We start from the raw sequence: 19,512 nt of genomic DNA, 5'->3' as shown, positions 1-19,512 counted from the left end.
TTTGGGGGAATGCTTGTGCTTCATTTTCCATGACGCGGCACGCAGCGTGAAAATGCTGCACCCCATCCGCGGAATTTTCCCCCGCCACTCGGCCTGCTTTAGTATTTGTTTTCCTTATGTTTATGGCTTGGAAAACGGTTCGATGCCTCATTTTTCTTGTAGCTGCTGTTGCTGCTGTAGTTTTTGCCGTTTCGCTATTTAGGGCTGAAAGTGAAATTTCGAAATGTTGTTTATGTTTGCTTTTAGCGGGAAATTCCTCGCTGGTTTCAGCAGTTGGAGTTGCGTGAAAGGGAGCTGGGGAAAAGCCCTGTGCGATCCACTACTTTATGATGTGTTCTTAAATGTTTTCATTATTAGACGTTTCAATGAGAATATAAATTCTTCATTTACTAGGTCATCCAGAGACTCCATTGAGTCTTGCCAGAATATAGTTCAATTAATGGCGTCTTATTTACAAATTTTCATATTTGGGCGCAAGATCTAACAAACTTAAGGTTTCAAGTACAATCAGCAGTAATATCATTATCTCAGCCATCACCAATAAATTCCTGACCGCATCTTTCACTTAATTGGAGCATTCATGGACCGCAGAAGCACAAGGCTGTCATTAATCCAAACATCACTCCATCCACTGACCTCTCTCGAACCCGAAACCAAAACACAGATTGCCTCCAGAATTGAGAGGCAAATGCAGGCACATTCAGAGACCGAGTGCCAAATCAAATGCAATGTCATTTATAATCGTTGGGACTGACCATCTCCATTGCCCATGCCCATGCCCATACCCATTCCCATTCGCAGTTCACATTTGGAATTTTCCCCCCGGTGTCCAGCTGTCAGAAATTCTCACACTTTGCGGCAGGGAAACTGAGAGACAATGAGAACAGCAATTTCCATTTAACGATCTGGGGGGATCGAGGGGGGTTGGCGGAAAATGGCTGGACATGGCACCGAAACTAGAACTAAAACAATTTAAATCACTTATGATTTATGCGTAGTGCGAACCGAATCTAAATTAATACAAATCTCTGCGAGAACGACGAGTTCTCTTGGGGATTCCGGAATTTGGGTTACTCGGGGAGCGAAGGCGGGACTCTCAACTTTTGTGAGAAAGTGAGAAAGGATTTATCTTGGCTTGGTTGGACAGATCCGATGAAATGAATGGGCAGGCACTATATGCTGTATGTGTAAAAAACGAAGACACGAAACGAAACGCTGCAATCTCATAAGGAAGTCGACAATTAACCAAATCCAAGTGGTAAACTGGCCTCAAATTAAAAGATATATGCGCATAATTAAGTTACAGTTGACATAATTAAATGATAATTGTTATGGCTGTATGGTATGCATCCACCACACACACACACACACACACACACCATGGCATTTTGAGTTATTCGCTGTTTGTTTGACTCTCGAGGGGAAGGGGTTAATTTGTGTGTCGTCCGGTGTCCCCTGGCCCCCAAAAAATGCCCCCTTCTTTAACCCATTGCGTTCGTGGCTGCAGTCCATTTAATCCCGCATTTATATTTCTCTGTTCGCCTTTCGTTGATTTATGTCTCTTGCTAAAATAAAAACACAAATAAAAAAACACACAAAAAAAATGTCACCATCGGCGGTTGGCATTTATTCAAATTGTCTTCCCCCAAAATTGTTTCTCTGCATTTTACCACTCGCCCTCCACACATCATCATAAAAATCAAGCGATCTTGGGCTAAGTTCACTATAAGAACATTTTTGATGAATTATTGGGGAATATATGGGGGCTCTTCTGTTAGCCAGCCACTTGGAAATGAACTTGATGGCATTTCAGGGAAAAGCGGTTGTTGTTTCTCTGTTTTTTGCTAAATTATATAGTATATTTGATGGTATAAAACAAAGCAATTTCATTTTATAACATTTAGATATTGCTTCTTTGCTTAGAGGTGTAACTATAGAATTATCAGATAAGAAGCCTACTTGAGCCGCCATAAGCCCATGAAGATTCAGTTTAATGTACTAGATGACTAAATCCAACCGTTTGGAACCAGATTCCCTAACTGCCCACTGTCAGACCGCGAAGCGTTAGTTTTAATCCATTAATTAAAGTAGCAATCCTAGGCAGCAGCTTAATTTGCGGTGAAACCACAGCGCCACATTTGTGGTTCGGGCAGTTCCATTCGACGACAATTAGCGCAATGTACGAGTCGCTTCGCCGCGCTTGACAATCGAAAACGTTGTGTTTTCAATGAAGTCTTGAGCAAAATTAAAAACGAACAAATCGAAATCGAAGTGGCAGTGGAAGTTGAAGCTGAAATGCCAACGAAGGGCAGTTGTCGCCTCTTTAGCTGCGTTTCGGGGCAGCGAAGGCCGTCCAAGGAGGAGGATTATGTGGACATGGAGATGAGTGAGTTCCATAAGCATCTTGTATCTCGTATCTCTGTCGGGATGCAGCTGCGCGATACGAGGTCCATTAAATTGTGATCGATCACAGCCGAAAAGCGCGAGTGTATTTGCAAATTGCAAATACGCAGCGAAACTGAACAGAGCCGATGAACAAAGGGAGCATTTTGTCTTCCCCAAAATGGAGATGCGATTTAACAATTACCAGATGTTCCCTCACTCTCAGTTATTCCGGAATCACATATATAGTCCACGGGGCAACTCAATGTCAGACTGCGCTTTTCCATTCCTTTACCTCGCTACTCGATGCTCGCTGCAATTTTCAACAGCCGCGTTGCTGTCGCAAAACTGTCGTCTGCCATGTAATTGAGAAATAAATTTCAATGCAGCGACAGCCTCCTGCATCTCCACCTCCTTCACTTCGGTCACAAAATCAAAGTTTGCAAACTGAAATGAAACAAAAGCCATTAAGGCCAAAGTCGGCGGAGCAGCGAGGCCGTGCAGGATCAAGAACTCAGAACGAAAGTTGGCCACGTTTACTGCAAATCAAATGTATCTAAAATCTATAAAATCAAATATTGAAATTTATTTTAATAATATTAGCAGTGCTGAATTTAGAATTGGTTTTTAATGCTAATCCTCATAATAATTCAATATTTAAAATTGTCCAAACATTTTTCTCTGTGCCTGCGGACAGGATAAACTTTTATTCGGTCACAGTAATTAATCATTGAAAAGGGCCAAAGCAAAGCTCTCGCAAACTACCCACAGTTCCACTTAATTATGTTGTCACTGGGTTCGTTTTTAGGGGGCATCAAATAAAATTTGACAATATTTTGCATATGAAAGGGAGGACTGAAATGAAACGAAGCAAAATACATCATCAGTGGCCCCTCGTATTTTTGTTTTCTTCCACGCCATATACCATCGAGCATAGAGTGGAGCTCCCGATCCAGTTCCAGTTCCTTTGCCCCATAATGAGCACCAGCTGCAGTTTAGGGAACACATACATAAGACATCAGCAATCATCGGGCAGGAAAAACAGAGAAACCGAGCAGCAAAGTGTACTGGGCGACAGGAGGAAAGAGCAAAATACAGATAGAGATACTTCTGCTGACGTCGCCGCCACTCGTGGGTGTCAAGAAGTTCAGATTCTGGCAAATGCAACAGTGGATTTCGGTTTGGCCAGGAGATAGCATCGCCACGTCCTCCTCTTTCCATGTGCGTGTGTGTTTGTGCATCTGTGTGTGTGTGTGCAACATCATCGCTTGGTTTCTTGTAAGTTTCGCTGCGAGGAGATTTATTTAAATGCGCTAAACGTGACTGAATTTATGGGGCAACCTGAAACTGAAGTAGGGAAAATGTCGCTGGGACAACAACTGATTAGTCCGGCCTAATTTATTTGGCTAAAACGGGCGGACAGGAGAATATGCCCCCCTCGCGTAATTTATCTTGTTTTATTTAGTTTCATCTGGAGATCTCTTGTTTTCCTTTCACTAAATCCAAATCCACCTATGCATCTTCGACCAGTCGCCAAGAGATTGTCACTGCGGATTGTCGGTGTGTGGAAAGTGCGTTAGATTCCTCGAATTATTTCGGAATACTTTAAGATTCATGAATAATTACATGATTACTTTGGGACTACAGATTGTGAGTGAATATGTTGAGAAGCTGACGAAACATAAGATATTTAGGTGATGGTTGATAGTAATGATTTTACTTCTATTCACAAAGTTATAGTGTTTTCTTCTACTACCTCGGTCTCCTCAATCAAAACCACTTTTACAAACCTGCTGCGCTGAGATAAGAAACATTTTTGATCCACGTGACACAGTGCCTCACTTAGGTATGCCCTCACCTTCCCATTGAGTCCTTGACTATCGCACATTTGGAGAAGAGCGGCGCTTGAAGGGGCCAAGAAGTCAAATTTCCCGAAGCGCAGTCAAATGAAAGTGTTCCGGGAGTAGGGTCTGTTTGAAGAGGTCACAAATCAAGTTGGTCAAATCCTAAGTAAGCACATTATTTATCACAGACACAGACATTCTGTGTAAACATGCGTATGTGTTTTCGTCTATGGGAATGGAGATTATTCAGGGGTCGCCTTGGGCCACTGCTTTCTTATCAGCAACTCCTCTAAGGCGGAGTCAATTGAGTTTTCAAATCATTTTCACTGACCGTCCCACGATCTTTTCGCTCATTTTGCAGACAACTGCGGCAACGTGAACAACACGAGTGGATCGAGTGCATCCGGATTCCTGGGCTCACCCGGCTACAACATGGACGACATCCTGATCATCACCGCCAAGCACAGCGAGCGCGCCTATTTAAGGGCCACTTTCCTGAAGAACCACTTCGACAAAATCACCAAACAGCGCGGACGGAAACCATTCAAGTGAGTTTAAAGATCTTAAATAAATCTATAATAATAGATAGTGAAAGCATTGAAAATTGCTATATAGAAAAGTGTCTTTGTTTGACCAACTAACGTATTCGGCCTCTTGTTTTCGTTTTCAGTTTTCTGCACATCAAAATTGACGATGGTCCCTTCAGCGAGGAGATTGCCCACAAGTACCAGAACACAGCATTGCAGATTGTGATCCTCTGCCCCGCCCTGCTGGCCCTCCCACACAGCTTCCTGATGACCCAGCTATCGGCCATCATCCGCGTGGAGAAGGTCCTGGCCATTTTGCTGGATGTGAGCGAGGATAAGGTGAAGGAGATGCACAAGTCGGCGCTGCCCAGTTACTACAAGTGGCGGCGGTGTGTGGTGCGCGACAATGACCAGGTGCAGATCAGCAATATCCTGGGCATAGCCACCGATATTCTGGGACGTGCGCTGTGCCAGCGTCCGCCGTGCCAGGATAGCTCCGGCGGAGGAGGCAGTGGTCTCTCGCGCAGCTTCTCCAGCTGCACCGAGGGATTCACTGTGCTGCCCAAGAAGGTGAAGCTGGGCCAGAACAAGGTGGTCGCTCTGCTGGCGGAACCGCTGGAGAAGAACGACACCCTGAAGCTCTTGGTGGAAAAGTCCGGTGAGCTGATCGAGCTGCGCAACTTCAAGTGCCGCAATCCCTACACCCTGCAGTTTAACATCCCGGAGGCCTGCATGGAGATCTCCACCATGATCGAGATCCGCATCGAGAAGAACAACAAGAGCCTGGGTGCCAGGCCCATCAAGTGCGAGAGTCGTCTGCGCGAACTGGAGCAGCTGCTGCGGATCGAGGACTCCCCCATTGAGTTCATGTGCCATGCCCTCGGAATTGGGCCCGTGGAGCGGGATGCCCTCGATCAGCACTTGCTGCAGTGCTTCCAGCGCAACATGCCGCCCAACTTCCACCTGCTGAGTGGTCCCAGCGAGCGCCAGCCACACTTCTTCACCCGGCTGGAGTCCAGTCCCGAGGAGTACCCCACATTGCTGCACTTCGCTGCCAGATGGGGCCTGAATCGCCTCTGCATCCAGCTGATGGAGTGTCCAGGTGGCGACACCGCCTGCGGTGTACGAAACTGCGCCGGACGCACGCCGGCCGAGTTGGCCGAGCAGGAGGGTCATCACAAGTTGGCCCAGAACATTGTCAGCTTCGCAGAGTTCCACGAACTGACGACCATGTACCATTACTTCAAGGGAGTGACTCCGCCAGGCGAGAGCTGCCCCAAGCCCAGTGCCAATGTGGTGATTGAAGCCAATCCGGTCAAGGCCGGAAAGAGCAGCAAGCCTCCGAAGGAACTGCCCACGGCGGAGTACATGGAGATGTCCAGTGGATCGGAGCGGGAAAATACACCTGAAGTGAGGCCCAAAACGGAGACCCTTGCTATCTCGAATCTCAACTACATAAGTGTGGAAACCGAGGACGAAAACCTGCAGGCATCCGTGTTCGAAAAGAAGGTGGAATCTGAGAAGAAACTGCCGGAGGCTGGCAACCAGCCAGGCCCGGAAAAGACCACTAACGAATTGAGGATCAACGAGCCACCCTACTATCAGTCCAAGGAGCAGAACCAGCAGCCCAAGGAACTCCAGAACCAGAGCAAATCCCTAGACGAGGTGGATGCGGGGCCACTCTATCAGACCGACAAATTCAGCCAAGAGTGCTCGCAACTTTTGGAAAACCAACTGGGCAACGACTATGTGTTGCAGCCCTCCAATGTGCCGGTGGCCCAGGATGATGGCAACTACTTGTTCCAGCCCTCCAATCGGCCCGTGGAGGAGCCCCTCCGGATGAGCCGCTGCGCCAACAGACAGCCCGGCTATGGAACACTGAAGCGCAGCGCCAGCGACGCCTCCGCCGCCAGTCACACCCGGTCCAATGCCGACGATGAGCTGGCCGAGATTATGCACGACTTCAAGAACAACGTGCTCTCCATTCGGGATGTGGAAGTGCTGGTGGAGCGCTGGAAGCACCGCAACGATGTGCAGCAAAGCTTCCGGGAGAAGCAGGACCAGATCGACCAGCTGCGACGCGAGTACGAGCGCATCCAGGAGCAGGTGAAGTCGCATCTAAAGCGCGAAACGCCCTTCGAGCGCATCAAGAAGTTCTTCTTGCGCTCCAAGACACCTGGCGGAAACGACAGTCTGCTGGACGAGACCAAGTCATCGATAGCCACCAGCTGCAGCTTCAAGTCCGCAGGTGGCGTGAGCTCCAGCGCGGCAGCAGGACGTCCCATCAGTTCGCTGAGCCTGCAGAGCGTGTCCAGCTCGAGTTCATCATCCGGCCGACTGAGCACCGGCAGCAATTGCAGTGGTGCCTCGCTGGGCGATTCGGGCACGCACTCGGATCACGAGGACCGTCGCTTTCCCCACTGCCGGATGATGGACAACTACATGGTGCCGCCGACACCAAGGCCCGTCTTTACGCCGAGTTCAACGCCCGGCGATGAGCGTCATCAGATTGTCTTCCCCTCGCCCATGTCCAGTTGCCAGCGCTTGAACACACCCACCAGTCCCACGGGATCCGAACACTACCAGATGTTCCCCTCGAACATACCGGTGTACGGCAGCCAGCCGCTGGTTGGATCGCAGAGCAGCAACTACCTGAACACCATCATGGAGGCCAAGGAGCAGGCGGAGACACAGCACTACCAAAATCAAAACGGAGTCACCCTGCAGCCCATCAAGCTCAACGAGCGATCGAACATCATCTACGGCAAGCTGACCAAGAGCAGCTCCGCCACCGGATGCAGCTCCTTCAAGCCCAAGCAGATCCCAGTCCCCTGTCCCCAGGTGGGCAGCATCGAGGTCCAGGCCGAGGTCTACCAGAATGTGGGTGACGTTGCTCCCGAAAAGGAGTCCAAGGCAGAGGAGCAGGCGCCAAACTACATGAACTGCTAGGCCAGCCAAAACGACACATATTGCAATCGAAAGATTCGAAAGATTTTTTGACATATTGGTATTCATTCAATTTACAAGCGAGATTTGAACTTTGAACGGAATCGAAATCCTTAATATTTGCTTAGTCTGTAAGCTCATCCATTGCATACTAAATGAAAGGATAAAATGAGTATGAACTAGTTATCGGTATTCTAATTTTATGTTTAAGATATTCGAGCAAGTACCTTGGGCCTTTGAAGTTTTACACACTGAAATTGGACAGTGAAAACATCAGAGGTCTCAGGATCACTTCGGATTACTTGTATTATCTGTGTAGTCTTCGGTTTCAGCGACTAATTGTACATTTGTGAAACGATTGCAAGCAACCAAATCAACATATCGCTAGCGTTTAAGTGTAGATCCTAAGTCGATACCAACAAACCAAGCAGCTGACATATCAACGCGATTCATCCAAACTCCAGGAATCCCACATTTAGCGCTAAGAATTCCACCTCTGCCATGCCGCAAAGCATGAAAAACTCGTTCATTCTCCACTACCCCCACCCCCACCCCCACAAAGTTAAACGCAATAAATTTTTTTATATATAAGCAAAGTCAGAGCTGTTTTCATTTGCCACGTGCGAAGGACGTGGTGTTTGGTGGCAGGACTTGTGGGCGGGCAAAGTGTCCGTGGCGAAGTGGAAATCGTGCGGAATCCCCTGCAACACGCAAAACGGGATTGAAACTGCCAGCGTAAATTTCCCTTTTCCCGGAAACAAATGCAAGTTTGCATTTATGCTGACTGGAATGACTTTTTTCGCGCTGCCGCTCAAATAATAGAAAAGGGAAATGAAAATAGGAAAAAGGGAAACTGGGGAAAGTTAAATAACAGAAATGTTTGCAGCTCTCTTTTCTGCTGACAATCTAATGAGCGCTTTGGGATTAATGCTAATTCAGCTTATGACAGTCGGAAGTTGTAATGGAAGTTTATGGAGCATTTGTAATGCATACTAGCGCTTAAACACAAATTATTGTACCAATCATGTGTTGACCTTTATGCTAAAGTGCAAGTTGCATAGTTGAAGGACAAGCCAAGTACACATTTTCAAGAGTTCAACAAGGCATTCTTTGCACTACACATCACAATATTTAATATTCAGATTAAAATTGATATTGCTGCAGCAATACCAGGCAGATTCCGCTTTATTCCTCCCCCAAAAGCATGCCACAAAAATGCTGAAAAGCGAAATGCGGAAACCTCATAGGAGTACCCAGTACCCAGCATGCTGCCTGCATCCTCTTTGGACTGCCACTCGGGGGCATGCACGGCTCCATATATGCAGTGCAGCTTTGGGGCAAAAATAGAAAACCATAAAAGTATAAGCAAGGATTCGCACTAAGCCGGCATCTCTTAATTCACACTCAATGGGCCGCAAAAATCTCTCACTGCGCTCCCGATGCGTACGCGCTGCATAGTATTTTTCTCAGCTGGCTTGCCACTCGCGTTGCATGAACACCCACCCACTCACACACTGATAAGTCTACACCTTCACGAACACACACACAGAGAAACGGAGGGCAGACAACATGGCCACAATCAGTCGGCCATCAGTCTTTGGCCTGCACCATTTCCGTATCCGCTCCGCTCTTTTGTTTGTTTTGTTCCTCTGCTGTAACACAGCGGCACAGAGAGAGAGACAGCGAGAGAGAAAGAGAGAGCGAAAGAGCTTTGTAAGAACAAAGCTTTTATGTAAAAGGTTTACAATATCTAAAATACCATAACAATTACAAAAATACTACGATACAGTTTTACAAAATGTAATACATACATACATTTAATATAACTTAATAAATTATAAAGTTAGCAAAAATAAGTTTTCAACAATATATTCCTGTTTTTTTAATGTGTAATTCTAGCTGAAAACAGTGAGAAATATATTTTCAAAAACCTAAAGTTAAAATATTTACAAGAATGTATGGTCATTACCAAGAAAACCTGTCTTTCAAAAAAATGTAAATATGCGCAAAAGTAACTTCATCATACCCCACACTGTTTACGGGGTATTAAAAAACGGGAGAGCAAAGCGTGCTCAGAGAGAAAGCTGGCGAAAGAGAGCGAGAGAGAGCCGAAAGCTTTCCCTTGAACAAGGTAAAAGCGAACAAGTGTGTATAAAAAGGACATTTCGTTCAGTCTTCGACTTTGTTAATTAAGCGAAACTGCGACGCAAAAAAGCGGAACGAATTTTCTTTCACCGCAGGGAAAAACGTTTCCATTTTCCGCTGCAACAAAGTATTCAAATAGTAAATAAAACATACTGTTCTTGGTTTAAATAAATGCAGAACAATAGTGCAGCTGAAAATTGAATGTTAGCGCGTAACCAGTGAACCAAAATCGAAGGACGTGTGTTGTGTGTTTGTGTAAGCTTGTGCAAAGAAAACACTTGCAACCATTTTTGCAGCTTCAACTGCGTAGAAGCCAGGGCAAACACACGTTAATTAGTTTATACCCACGCCGCAGAATCTTTGATTCGCTGAAAGTCCTTACGACTCTGTGCTAATTCATCCTGGGACTTGCTCGTTCCACAGCTGCGAAAAATTCCGAGAGTCTGGAAATGCATTAAGCAGGTGGACGGCACACCGCACAACGTAAATAATTGAAGGTAGGTGAAGTTGCCCTGTCAGCAGGCCAGTGAAATTGATGCCAGATTTCACCCCGCATCACCGCCACGAATCCAGGCATTAACCTTCGTCCTTGGCGGGAATTGTGTGCTCTTCTGGACGGGATTTTTGTATATTTTAATTATGTATTTCTGCCACTCGAGAGCGGCAACGGTTGCCACCCCAGAGTGCCGAGTACTCGAAACTTTCTGCACAGCAACACATTTTTAATGATGTGCTAAACGATCATCTCGAGGCCTATGTAAATTCTCACCTCGCAATGCGGAGCTTAACCCTTTGGGATTCCTTGTGACATATTTGTAAAGCAAAAATGTGGATGCTCTGAAAAGACTTTCCCTTACGGTCAAAAATAATGGAAACCAATGTTGTTGTCTAATTGTTTCATTTTTTGATGTAATCTCACTAATTACATCTTGTTTTACAACAAGAAGGGGTTAGTTATTTATAAATCTAATTAAGTTTTAAATAGTAAGTTATACATATACATTATTTTGATTAAATGTTATCCCTAAAATCCAGAATGACAATTGGGGATATCTTGCCGCTTCTTCTGGTTATAACTGCCGATTTCTAGAAGATCCCCATAGAATGCCGGTAATGGCCCATGCCAAAAGTTGCTAAATACTTTTAAAATCATTCTCAAGGTAAAAAAACAAATTCAAAAGTTTTTTGGCATGCCAAAGAAGGCATAAGATTACCCAAAAATGAGTTTTATAATCTATATTATTCCGAAGACGTTGAATGGCAAGAATAAAATATGACACCCTTATTTCCAAATTTTCTACGAATTTAAATTTGTAAAATACGTTGAACAGTGAAGTACGCATACATTGCAGTTAAAGATCGATAAAAAGCAAGTCCGAAACTGAAAATAATTATTTATAACACTTAGAGCACCAAACTCAGCAGACTGGTGGCTTACTGCATACGTATAGTATTTTCCGGGTATGTGACAATCACTTCACTGGCTTTTTGTTTCGGACGCTCCTTGGCTTGTCACCAGCGTCTTTGGGTCGAGTTGGCGGGCACTCATAAATATTTCAAGCAGTCAAAGCTGTGTGAAAGGTCTGTGTAGGTCCTGTGTGTCCTTTTCCCAGCAAATATGTAAGCAGCCGCAACTTGTTAGCGTGTGTGCTGCACAAACAGCAGCAAACGACAGCGTTTCCGCTTCGCTTTCTGTGTCAGCCAGCGGCTTTTTCATGCTCTTCACCATTTTCTTGGCCAAGAAGCCGTCGCATTGTTGCTATAATTTTAATTACCACTTGGGCGACTTTCGAGTCGCCGTGTGCCGGTGCAAATGGGACTCGGTGTATGAGTGTATGAATGAATGAATGGCACAAGACAGGCTGCCGAGTGGAGGCTAGAAAGCATCTGAAAGGCGGAGTGCACTATACGTGTGTATGTGCAGCTTGCATATATAAATTCCTGTTTAGGTATAATGCTGGGACGACAAACAAAAACCCATACAAAGCGAACAATTCCAGAGAAAGGCCGCATTGTTATGGCAAAGCCACAGACAAATGGGAAATATTGCGCATACGCCGCGTATGGCTGCCACTCAAAGTTATGCTGCGTATGGCAAAAGTAACACACAGCATAATTGCTTATTTGCCGCTTCGGTGGCGATCTAAACCATATTCGGCTTAGACACAGACGAATAGATAACCATAACATCCCCGCCCTCCGCCAAGTATCGATTGTAATTCCTACAAAGCCAATGACCACAGCGAACCACCCAAATGTCCGTCCTTGGGCGTTTTGTTGGTGGGTGGCGGCAAATTAAACTTTCTATAGACAAGTTTCTCGCTCCACAGAAACTTTTTCTTTGCCATATTATAATACCCAAGGGGCGATAAAATATGAGAGAAGCTTCGCACCCAAAACACGTGGCTTTAACTGCGGTTATATTTGTTTCCATTAAAGTAGATACTTGAAGTTTTGGCCATCTAGAAGATTTCCCTGGCGAATATTAAACTACTTTTAGTTTTTCTAATGCAAGTTTCCTAGGAAAGTCGGGAAAGTTTTGACATACTCAATGTTATGGGTTTTCAATTCAATCGACCATAATTTTATGAGAGTACTACGCTACGTTTATTGAATTATATTCCTCATATTTTTAGATTTCTCTGAATTCCCAAAGCCGATTTTACTGGGCTTAGAAAATCAGCATAGAATGTCTGTAAAGCTTACACAAGCCACTTTACATTGATTGGAAGAGGAAAAGTTCGGATGAATATGTACTAAGCGGCAAAAGCATGGGAAAGGTACGTTTTGAGCACTGTTACCATAATATTTGGCAACGAAAAAAAACCAGTTAAATGGCCAACGCTTGGCAGCCGCTCAAAGAGGAGCAAACGTAATTGCAATAGCGATAACAACGTTTTTAGGACGATCATTATAATCATGCAATTTGGCCCACGTCCTTTCGAGGACTGGACGCTTTCAGCCAAAGGAAGAAAATATTTACAAAGAATGGTTATTACAGTTTGCTAAGTCGTTTGCCTGTGCTGTCACACAAGCATATTTATACTCTATCATAAATTCGACTTTTATTGACAACATTTTGCCAGGCGACGAAAAACCAACTTTGTTCTTGAGGTACTCAGAGTACAAAAACAGCACATTTGTAAGCTTGAAATTATTTCCATTCTCTTTAGACAGAATTTTTAAACAACAAAGTCACCAATTTACTAATTGCTACAAAGACTAGCTCTTCGATTTTGTAACTTACTCCCTACAAATCTGAATGGATAGCATATGTGAGAGTAACATTGTGGTAGTTTCGTTGCTTAAGATGAAATATACCGAAATAAAAAGTTTAGTTCTGCAAAAAGTGTTGATACATAAAGTTTTTTCCTCTGCATCTATGGGCCTGGCCAGATGGCACTATTTGCCGGCTAAAAAATGTATTAAACGGAGAACTCATTAACGGCTTGTGTTGTGACTGGCCAGTGGCAAGGACCTTGGGTTCGGTGGTGTCAGCTCCTTCGGTTGCTCGGTTAGTTAGTTGTTGGCAGGCGATGGGACTTTGACTACATATTGCATGTTGTTTTGGCTCAAATAAGCCCCAACAGGCCGGCAATTTGGCAAACATTCGAATGGGCCTAGCTGGGGATTGGTATCGCAGTCGCATTTAAGTGTTTGTTATAAATTATTCGGCGCATTTTCAAACTGGACAACCGAATTGCAGTAACGGCAATGGCTTTTTATGCAATTTTACTGCACTGTGGCCGCCATCTGACCCCATGACGCATTTGCAACATACATATGTACATACATACATACACTCACTATGTGGCACATGTGCCTCACATACATAACTTTCCGGTTCGCCGACTTTAGAATTGGCCCAAACCAAAGGGGTTGGTTGCCGGTTAAAGTCAGGTACGGCCAGCTCTGTGATGGAAATTCAATTTGCCCGCAGACATTTTAATTATGCAAATGAAAATGATTTGAGTACGTAGCCAGCACCTGTTTCTGATCTCATCGTAGACAAAGTTTTCCTATTAAATTTCTTACCACGTCACTTAAAGTACCGACAAATGGGCAGCTGCTCTTAGAATCACACAAATTGCGGCTAACGGAAAACTAATTGAACCATTTAGACGGCCATCATTATAGATTTAATTTGTCGATAGCATAATGACAATAATTTATAGATGGCGATAAATTACGCACCAAATTGTCAGCTTTAAATATAATACATTAATAATCATAGAACATTTCATATAAACGCTAGAAAGGTTTCCTTGTTTCTTTAGTTGGTTTGAATGGCTGGAAATCTGGAAACTAACACATGCGAAACTTTAGTTTATAACAGCTTTAAGAAGTTTCGAAACGCTGAGTTACTGTGAAGAAAACTTGTTTTGAAATTAGTTTTTCCACTCGTGTTAATTGAGCTCCAATAAATAAGTTAGTGCTTTAGACCGGAAAAGTAAGGGGTTTTTTTCTGTAAAAGAGGAAAACTAAAGCTGTCATGAGAATGGTGGCACATGGTGAGTAGTCGCAAAGTACTTTTAAAAGCTTTTTCCAAAATAGTTTCCCCCAACGAGCAACATGTCTTTTTTCGCAACCTTGTAAAAGTCTGGGCTGAAAATTAGCAAAAAATACAGATATACCATTTGCGAATATGGCTGCAGTCCTGCGATTGAGTTTGCGTGACAGGATGCGCCAGACATGTCTGACATTTGGAAATGCCAGAAAGGATCAACCGACGAGTAAACAAATCGCAGACAATTGACTGACTGACTGAGTGACGTATTGTTTGCAAAGACAGAAAGAGAAAGCACGTCACCGGGTGACAGAGACGGGTAGCCAGCAATTAGGATTCAATGCATTGGGTATAAAATACAATTAAGGGCCATTTGGAGCAGTAAACAAGCAGTGAGCAGCGAAAGCCATCTCCGTTCAGTTTTGGCTTCAGCACGTCGCAAGATGGTTATTATTATTTCAATTACGGGTATTGATTTTACAGCCAAAAGAAATGTACACAGGAAAAAACATTTTTCTTGCTGGAAAATTATTTACAAACTATGCTTTCGTATATAATTTATAAAATAAGTAAGATATTAGAGTTGAAGCTTTATGATTCGTTCGAACTATTAAGCATGTGTATTCATATTAATAATAATAGTTGTTGGGTGTTTTCTTAAATTTGCAATTGTTTATTTTATCTGTGCACCACAGAAACCAGAGCCTCATAAGTAAATTATTCGCCTGTCGAGCATTAAAGCAAATTTATTGTTTCTAGTGACGACCCTCAAGTCCTTGACTGCGAGCGCTTTCAATTATTGAAAGCCGGCAGACAGCCGAACCACACACATGTACACAAAGATACCCACGCACACAGAGAAACTCACACACACACATGCACACTTGCACTTCGATGGCTGTCTGCAAATGCTGCATAAATAACCGAAAAATTCATTGCATACCTCGAGGCGTGGTGCATGTCGCTCGCCAATTAAAGGCCCGTTCCCAGCAAAGAACGCCAACAATTCCGCTCATTTGCCCTCTTCGCACTTGGCTTTCGCAGCCGGCAAATATCCGTATGTTCGCGTGTCGAGTTGGCCTATTCAACTAGTTGGCCAAAAAGAAAAGCCGCCGGCGATATTCCCCCTAAAAACCTCCATCAACCGCTTCATTGAATTTCGCTTCTTGTGTAAATTGTGCACTGGCGGAAAAGATACAAGCTCTAATATAAATATGTGAATATAGAATAGAATAGAATTATATATAAATTTAAAAAAAAATGTATTAGCATAGTATTATTTTAGGGTAAAGTTTCTACTTTTAAGGAAAGTTTCGTATTTCGCTTCCAAAAATTTAAAATATATTTATTATTACAACCATATTAAGAACTCTAAGCAAGGGCCATAAATTGGACTTTATTAAAATAACAAGAGCTTTAGTTCAGATTTTAAAAATTATACTACATTTTCATACAGTGCAGTTGAGCTAAATTTATCTTTACGGTTAGCTGGATTGCGAATGTCTGCGCTCATCCGCCGGAAGTGAAATTAGCATTTGACATTTAACGAATTTCCAACGCTCTTTGTTGCCTGCTTTTTCTTACCAACTTGCACAGAAACTGAAGGTCGAAGGTGGGGCAATCCAATTACGGATAAGCATCGAAATCGATAGCTCTGCTGCACTGCGGTCTCTTTCGATCTAGATCAATTGAAATTCAAATTTATACACTTCTTTTAATTGCCATTTCAGACAAGGCAATGAAAATGGTAAACTGAAGATTGCACAATTTTGAAATTTCTATCGGAGATCATGTCAAACGTGAGTATTTTGGGAAGAGCTGAGTACCCAAGGGCATGCATCTAAATCACTTTTTGCAGCTCCTCTACATGGACAAGTCGAATGGCAATGGCGTCTATGCGGTTAGGCCCAACAGCAGCAATGGCCACATGGACAACGATAATGGCCTAAACGGGGCAGGTGCTCCTGCCACCACCTCGGCCACAACAGCAACAGCAGCAACTGGAGCAGGTGCAGCCCTGATGGCCACAGCTAACAACATAAACATAATGAACGGAGCTGCCGCCGCAGCCGCGGCTTCCGCTTCCGGTCTGCCCACTTCCGCTTCCAGCGAGGACCTCAGCCAAAGCCTGTCCGAGTACACAGATGCCGACGAGAGCGTATCCGCGCCCACTGAGTTTCTGGCCGAGGTAAAAGCATTTCAGGCCAACCAAGTCCTTCTAAACTTGCCACCAAGTGAGCCAGCTTAAGGTTCTATACAAACAGCCAAAGTTTTAGTTTCCACTTCCGCACCAGCGAGTTTTTAAGGGTGATTATGCATAAGGGTGGCAGCTATTTTAGCTATTAATAATTAAATGGATGACCAGTGGGTGTTTTACACGAAAGATAATTCATATTTTTGAAAAATATTTGATATTTTTAAATTTCAAAGTAGTCATTACACAATAATTACCATATATTTTTATCCTTTGATGCTTATGCGTGGCCAACAAAATCATTTCCCTAAAAAACATACAATAGAATTCACTCATTATCTTTATCTAAGCGTGGCACAGTTCCCATTTGTTGCTCGACGCCAAAAACAATGCGGATCCTTGAGAGGAACTTATGCAAATGCAAATTGCTGTGCTGTCAGCGGGGATTGCGGATTTAAGTTAAAGTCCTTTCGGCAGGATTACGGCACCGAGCGCACTTGGCCAGCTTATTGATTGCTAATAAATTGCTTTCGAGCGCATTCAACTTTCAGCAGAGTCAACTTTTTTGTCCTACCCACAAAGTGGGCCAGTAGATCGAGCGGAGGGTGTAGATATGCAAGTCCTTTGTTGTTGAGATGTTATGAGAATTTCAAAAGGATTTGTTGTCATTCCCGTAAACGTGTATTGTGCAATGCACCGTATTATATTGTGCGTTTCTTAATTCTCCTGCAGTTCCTGTCCGCCGTGATGCTGAAGGACTACAAAAAGGCATTGAAATATTGCAAATTGAGTGAGTAGAATACAAAATCAGCTTTGAAAGTATGTCGTTGTGCATCCGAGAGCTGCATTTATCCCTTTTTTGTTCGGATATGACAGAGAAATTACCTCAAATAAATAAAGTGCCTTCTGATTTCATCGAATGTTTATTATTTGTGTTTCCAAAAGCTTTTCTTACTGAAAACTGAATGATTTCTTAAGAATATGTTTTCATTAAGTGTTTAAGAACTTGTTTAATGCTTAAAATTGAATCAACTTAAACTGATTTAATTTGTATGTATATCATTTTTAAATGCTTTAACACCCTTTGATAAAACTTTCCCAATGCAGTTCTGCAATACGAACCCGACAACGCGACGGCCAAAGAGTTCTACCCCCTCATCCTGGATAAGTTGCGGGCAGGTAAGTGAGGAGATGAACAGCGTGGTCGGTCAGTCAATTAATACTTATCTCGTTGCCCCAGTGGCCACATCCAGCGACAGCGATGAGAACTACAATAAATCTTCATCGCCCGACTTGGCTCTGGATCTGCATGCATCGGATGTGGAGGCGGATGTGGACGGGGACGGGGACGAAGCTGGAGATGCAGACGGGGATGGGGATGTGGATGCAGATGGCGATGGCGATGGCAGCGAGAGCAGCAACAATTGTTCCGAGGAGGAGGATAATGGATGGGGCGATGATGAGATTGACAACGTGGATGTGATGGATGGCGAGGAGGAGAGCAGCAGCAGTGGCGATGACTTCGATTTGCCCATCGACGATGCAGGTCAGGATGCAGCTGCTCTGGCAGTTCACGCCCACCATTCCCATGCCCATACCCACTCGCACTCCCATTCCCACAACGATTCTGGATCCTCAAGGAATTCATCGAGCGGCGGAGGAGGCCGCAGCGACAACACCACACATTCCTACTCCAGTTTGCTTCTGGAGGAGGAGGACGACATAGTGCCCGTAAGCCTTAACTTTGGCCTGAAGGATAACACAGCTGCGGACCTGGACGTGAGCAATGGTAAATGAGTGATTAAACGCAATTTCCGTGTATTAACCTCGCACATTTGTTCGTTTCAGGCAACAAAATTCCCTCCGCCTCCTGCAGCGACTCAGAATCCCCGACAGAACCGCTCACCCAACGCCTGGCGGCCATCCTGCGCTCCAAGTGCGGCGTATCCGGTGGTGGGTCAGATGAGACCTACTAACTCCATATATACTCAATCCAACACTGTGCAGAATTTATGTTGGTGTGTTTAATGCTGGCGATTTGTAACGGCATGATGATGTTTGATTTCTTATCTGCTGCACAGGGGCATCTATATATTCTTGTATAACTATATAAACACACTCCACCCTTTGCCCGGCTAGTTTTTCCACTAGTGCGATCGCTTTACGAACCTAGAAACCGTCCCTAAACTGCATACTCTCGTATCTCGTATCTTGTATCTTGTATCTTCACTTGCAAAGTTTTCTCCCTAGGACAAACATATCGTACAAACTCAATAAGTACTTATATTATATACATCAATACCTATTTATACTACGTATTGTACATGTTTAGCCTAGATATAGCCACAGAGCCCAATAAAGATATACTCAATACAGTAAGCTGAACATGGCTAAAGATTAGGTGGTGATTATACACTCACACGGAACGCGAAGCCGAATCAATATACATAGATTTACATAGATTTACAAGCATATATTTTAGTAAGACACCCATTCAGAACGCACAGGACTCGGAATGCTTTAAATTTTTGCATTTGATAGAGATCGATTTTTCCCCAGGATATTGAAAGCGAGTTACAGAGCCAAGGATAAGTCTGATAAGTCTATAAAACAGACAGAGGAGGAACGAACGATCGTAGAACTACAACTGAAATGGTCCAAAGTCACAAACTACGTAGAAGATTGTACATAGATATATTTTGTATCAATTAAGCCTGTACTAGAGTCTATATATTCGTTCGATTCTGTTGTATAAGTTAATCAGGGACATAACTCTAAAAACTCCCCCCCCTAAAAATAAACCTTATATTTAATATTATTCATATAAATATTTGTATCTGATATGTGTAGCTCTTGGCTAAGTTTTCCTAACTGTATTGTTGAACTATATAATCCAGAAGGTCTGAATGTTTACGGAAGACAATTGTAATAAAAGTGGCAAGAAAGCTGGAAGAGAATCGTTTTTTA

General features: G+C 43.8%; 2 protein-coding genes across 6 annotated transcripts in view; both read left to right on the top strand.

Annotated features, from left to right (window-relative positions):
- The window catches only part of LOC6537291 (phosphoinositide 3-kinase adapter protein 1), a 31,960-nt gene extending 23,665 nt beyond the window's left edge, over positions 1-8,295 (top strand). For 4 of the 5 annotated variants that reach the window (XM_015192776.3, XM_015192775.3, XM_015192779.3 and 1 more), the window contains 2 exons: positions 4,588-4,774; positions 4,897-8,295. In XM_015192776.3, the coding sequence (XP_015048262.1) occupies positions 4,588-4,774; positions 4,897-7,702 (2,993 nt within the window). In that variant the 3' untranslated portion in view covers positions 7,703-8,295. Of the gene's footprint in view, positions 1-2,244; positions 2,387-4,587; positions 4,775-4,896 lie in introns of those variants that run through there. The other variant, XM_015192777.2, reaches the window with a different exon arrangement.
- Positions 8,296-9,875: 1,580 nt separating this feature from the next.
- On the top strand, positions 9,876-19,497 carry LOC6537289 (putative surface protein SACOL0050). Its single transcript, XM_002097811.3, has 7 exons — positions 9,876-10,341; positions 16,082-16,150; positions 16,210-16,539; positions 17,278-17,335; positions 17,653-17,724; positions 17,786-18,334; positions 18,394-19,497. The coding sequence occupies exons 2-7, from the start codon at positions 16,142-16,144 to the stop codon at positions 18,519-18,521; spliced, it is 1,146 nt and encodes a 381-aa protein (XP_002097847.1). The 5' UTR covers positions 9,876-10,341; positions 16,082-16,141; the 3' UTR covers positions 18,522-19,497.
- The last annotated feature ends 15 nt before the right edge of the window (positions 19,498-19,512 follow it).

Source organism: Drosophila yakuba, chromosome 3R, assembly GCF_016746365.2.
Source record: "Drosophila yakuba strain Tai18E2 chromosome 3R, Prin_Dyak_Tai18E2_2.1, whole genome shotgun sequence".
In the NCBI taxonomy this organism is placed as follows: domain Eukaryota; kingdom Metazoa; phylum Arthropoda; class Insecta; order Diptera; family Drosophilidae; genus Drosophila; species Drosophila yakuba.
The sequence above is the reverse complement of the archived record's forward strand: the minus strand, read 5'-3'. Positions and strand labels throughout refer to the sequence as shown.

Coding starts and splice junctions, on each gene's coding strand:
- LOC6537289 (XM_002097811.3), top strand. Junction 16,540..17,277: donor CCACTGAGTTTCTGGCCGAG/GTAAAAGCATTT, acceptor ATTCTCCTGCAG/TTCCTGTCCGCCGTGATGCT. Junction 17,725..17,785: donor CCTGGATAAGTTGCGGGCAG/GTAAGTGAGGAG, acceptor TCGTTGCCCCAG/TGGCCACATCCAGCGACAGC.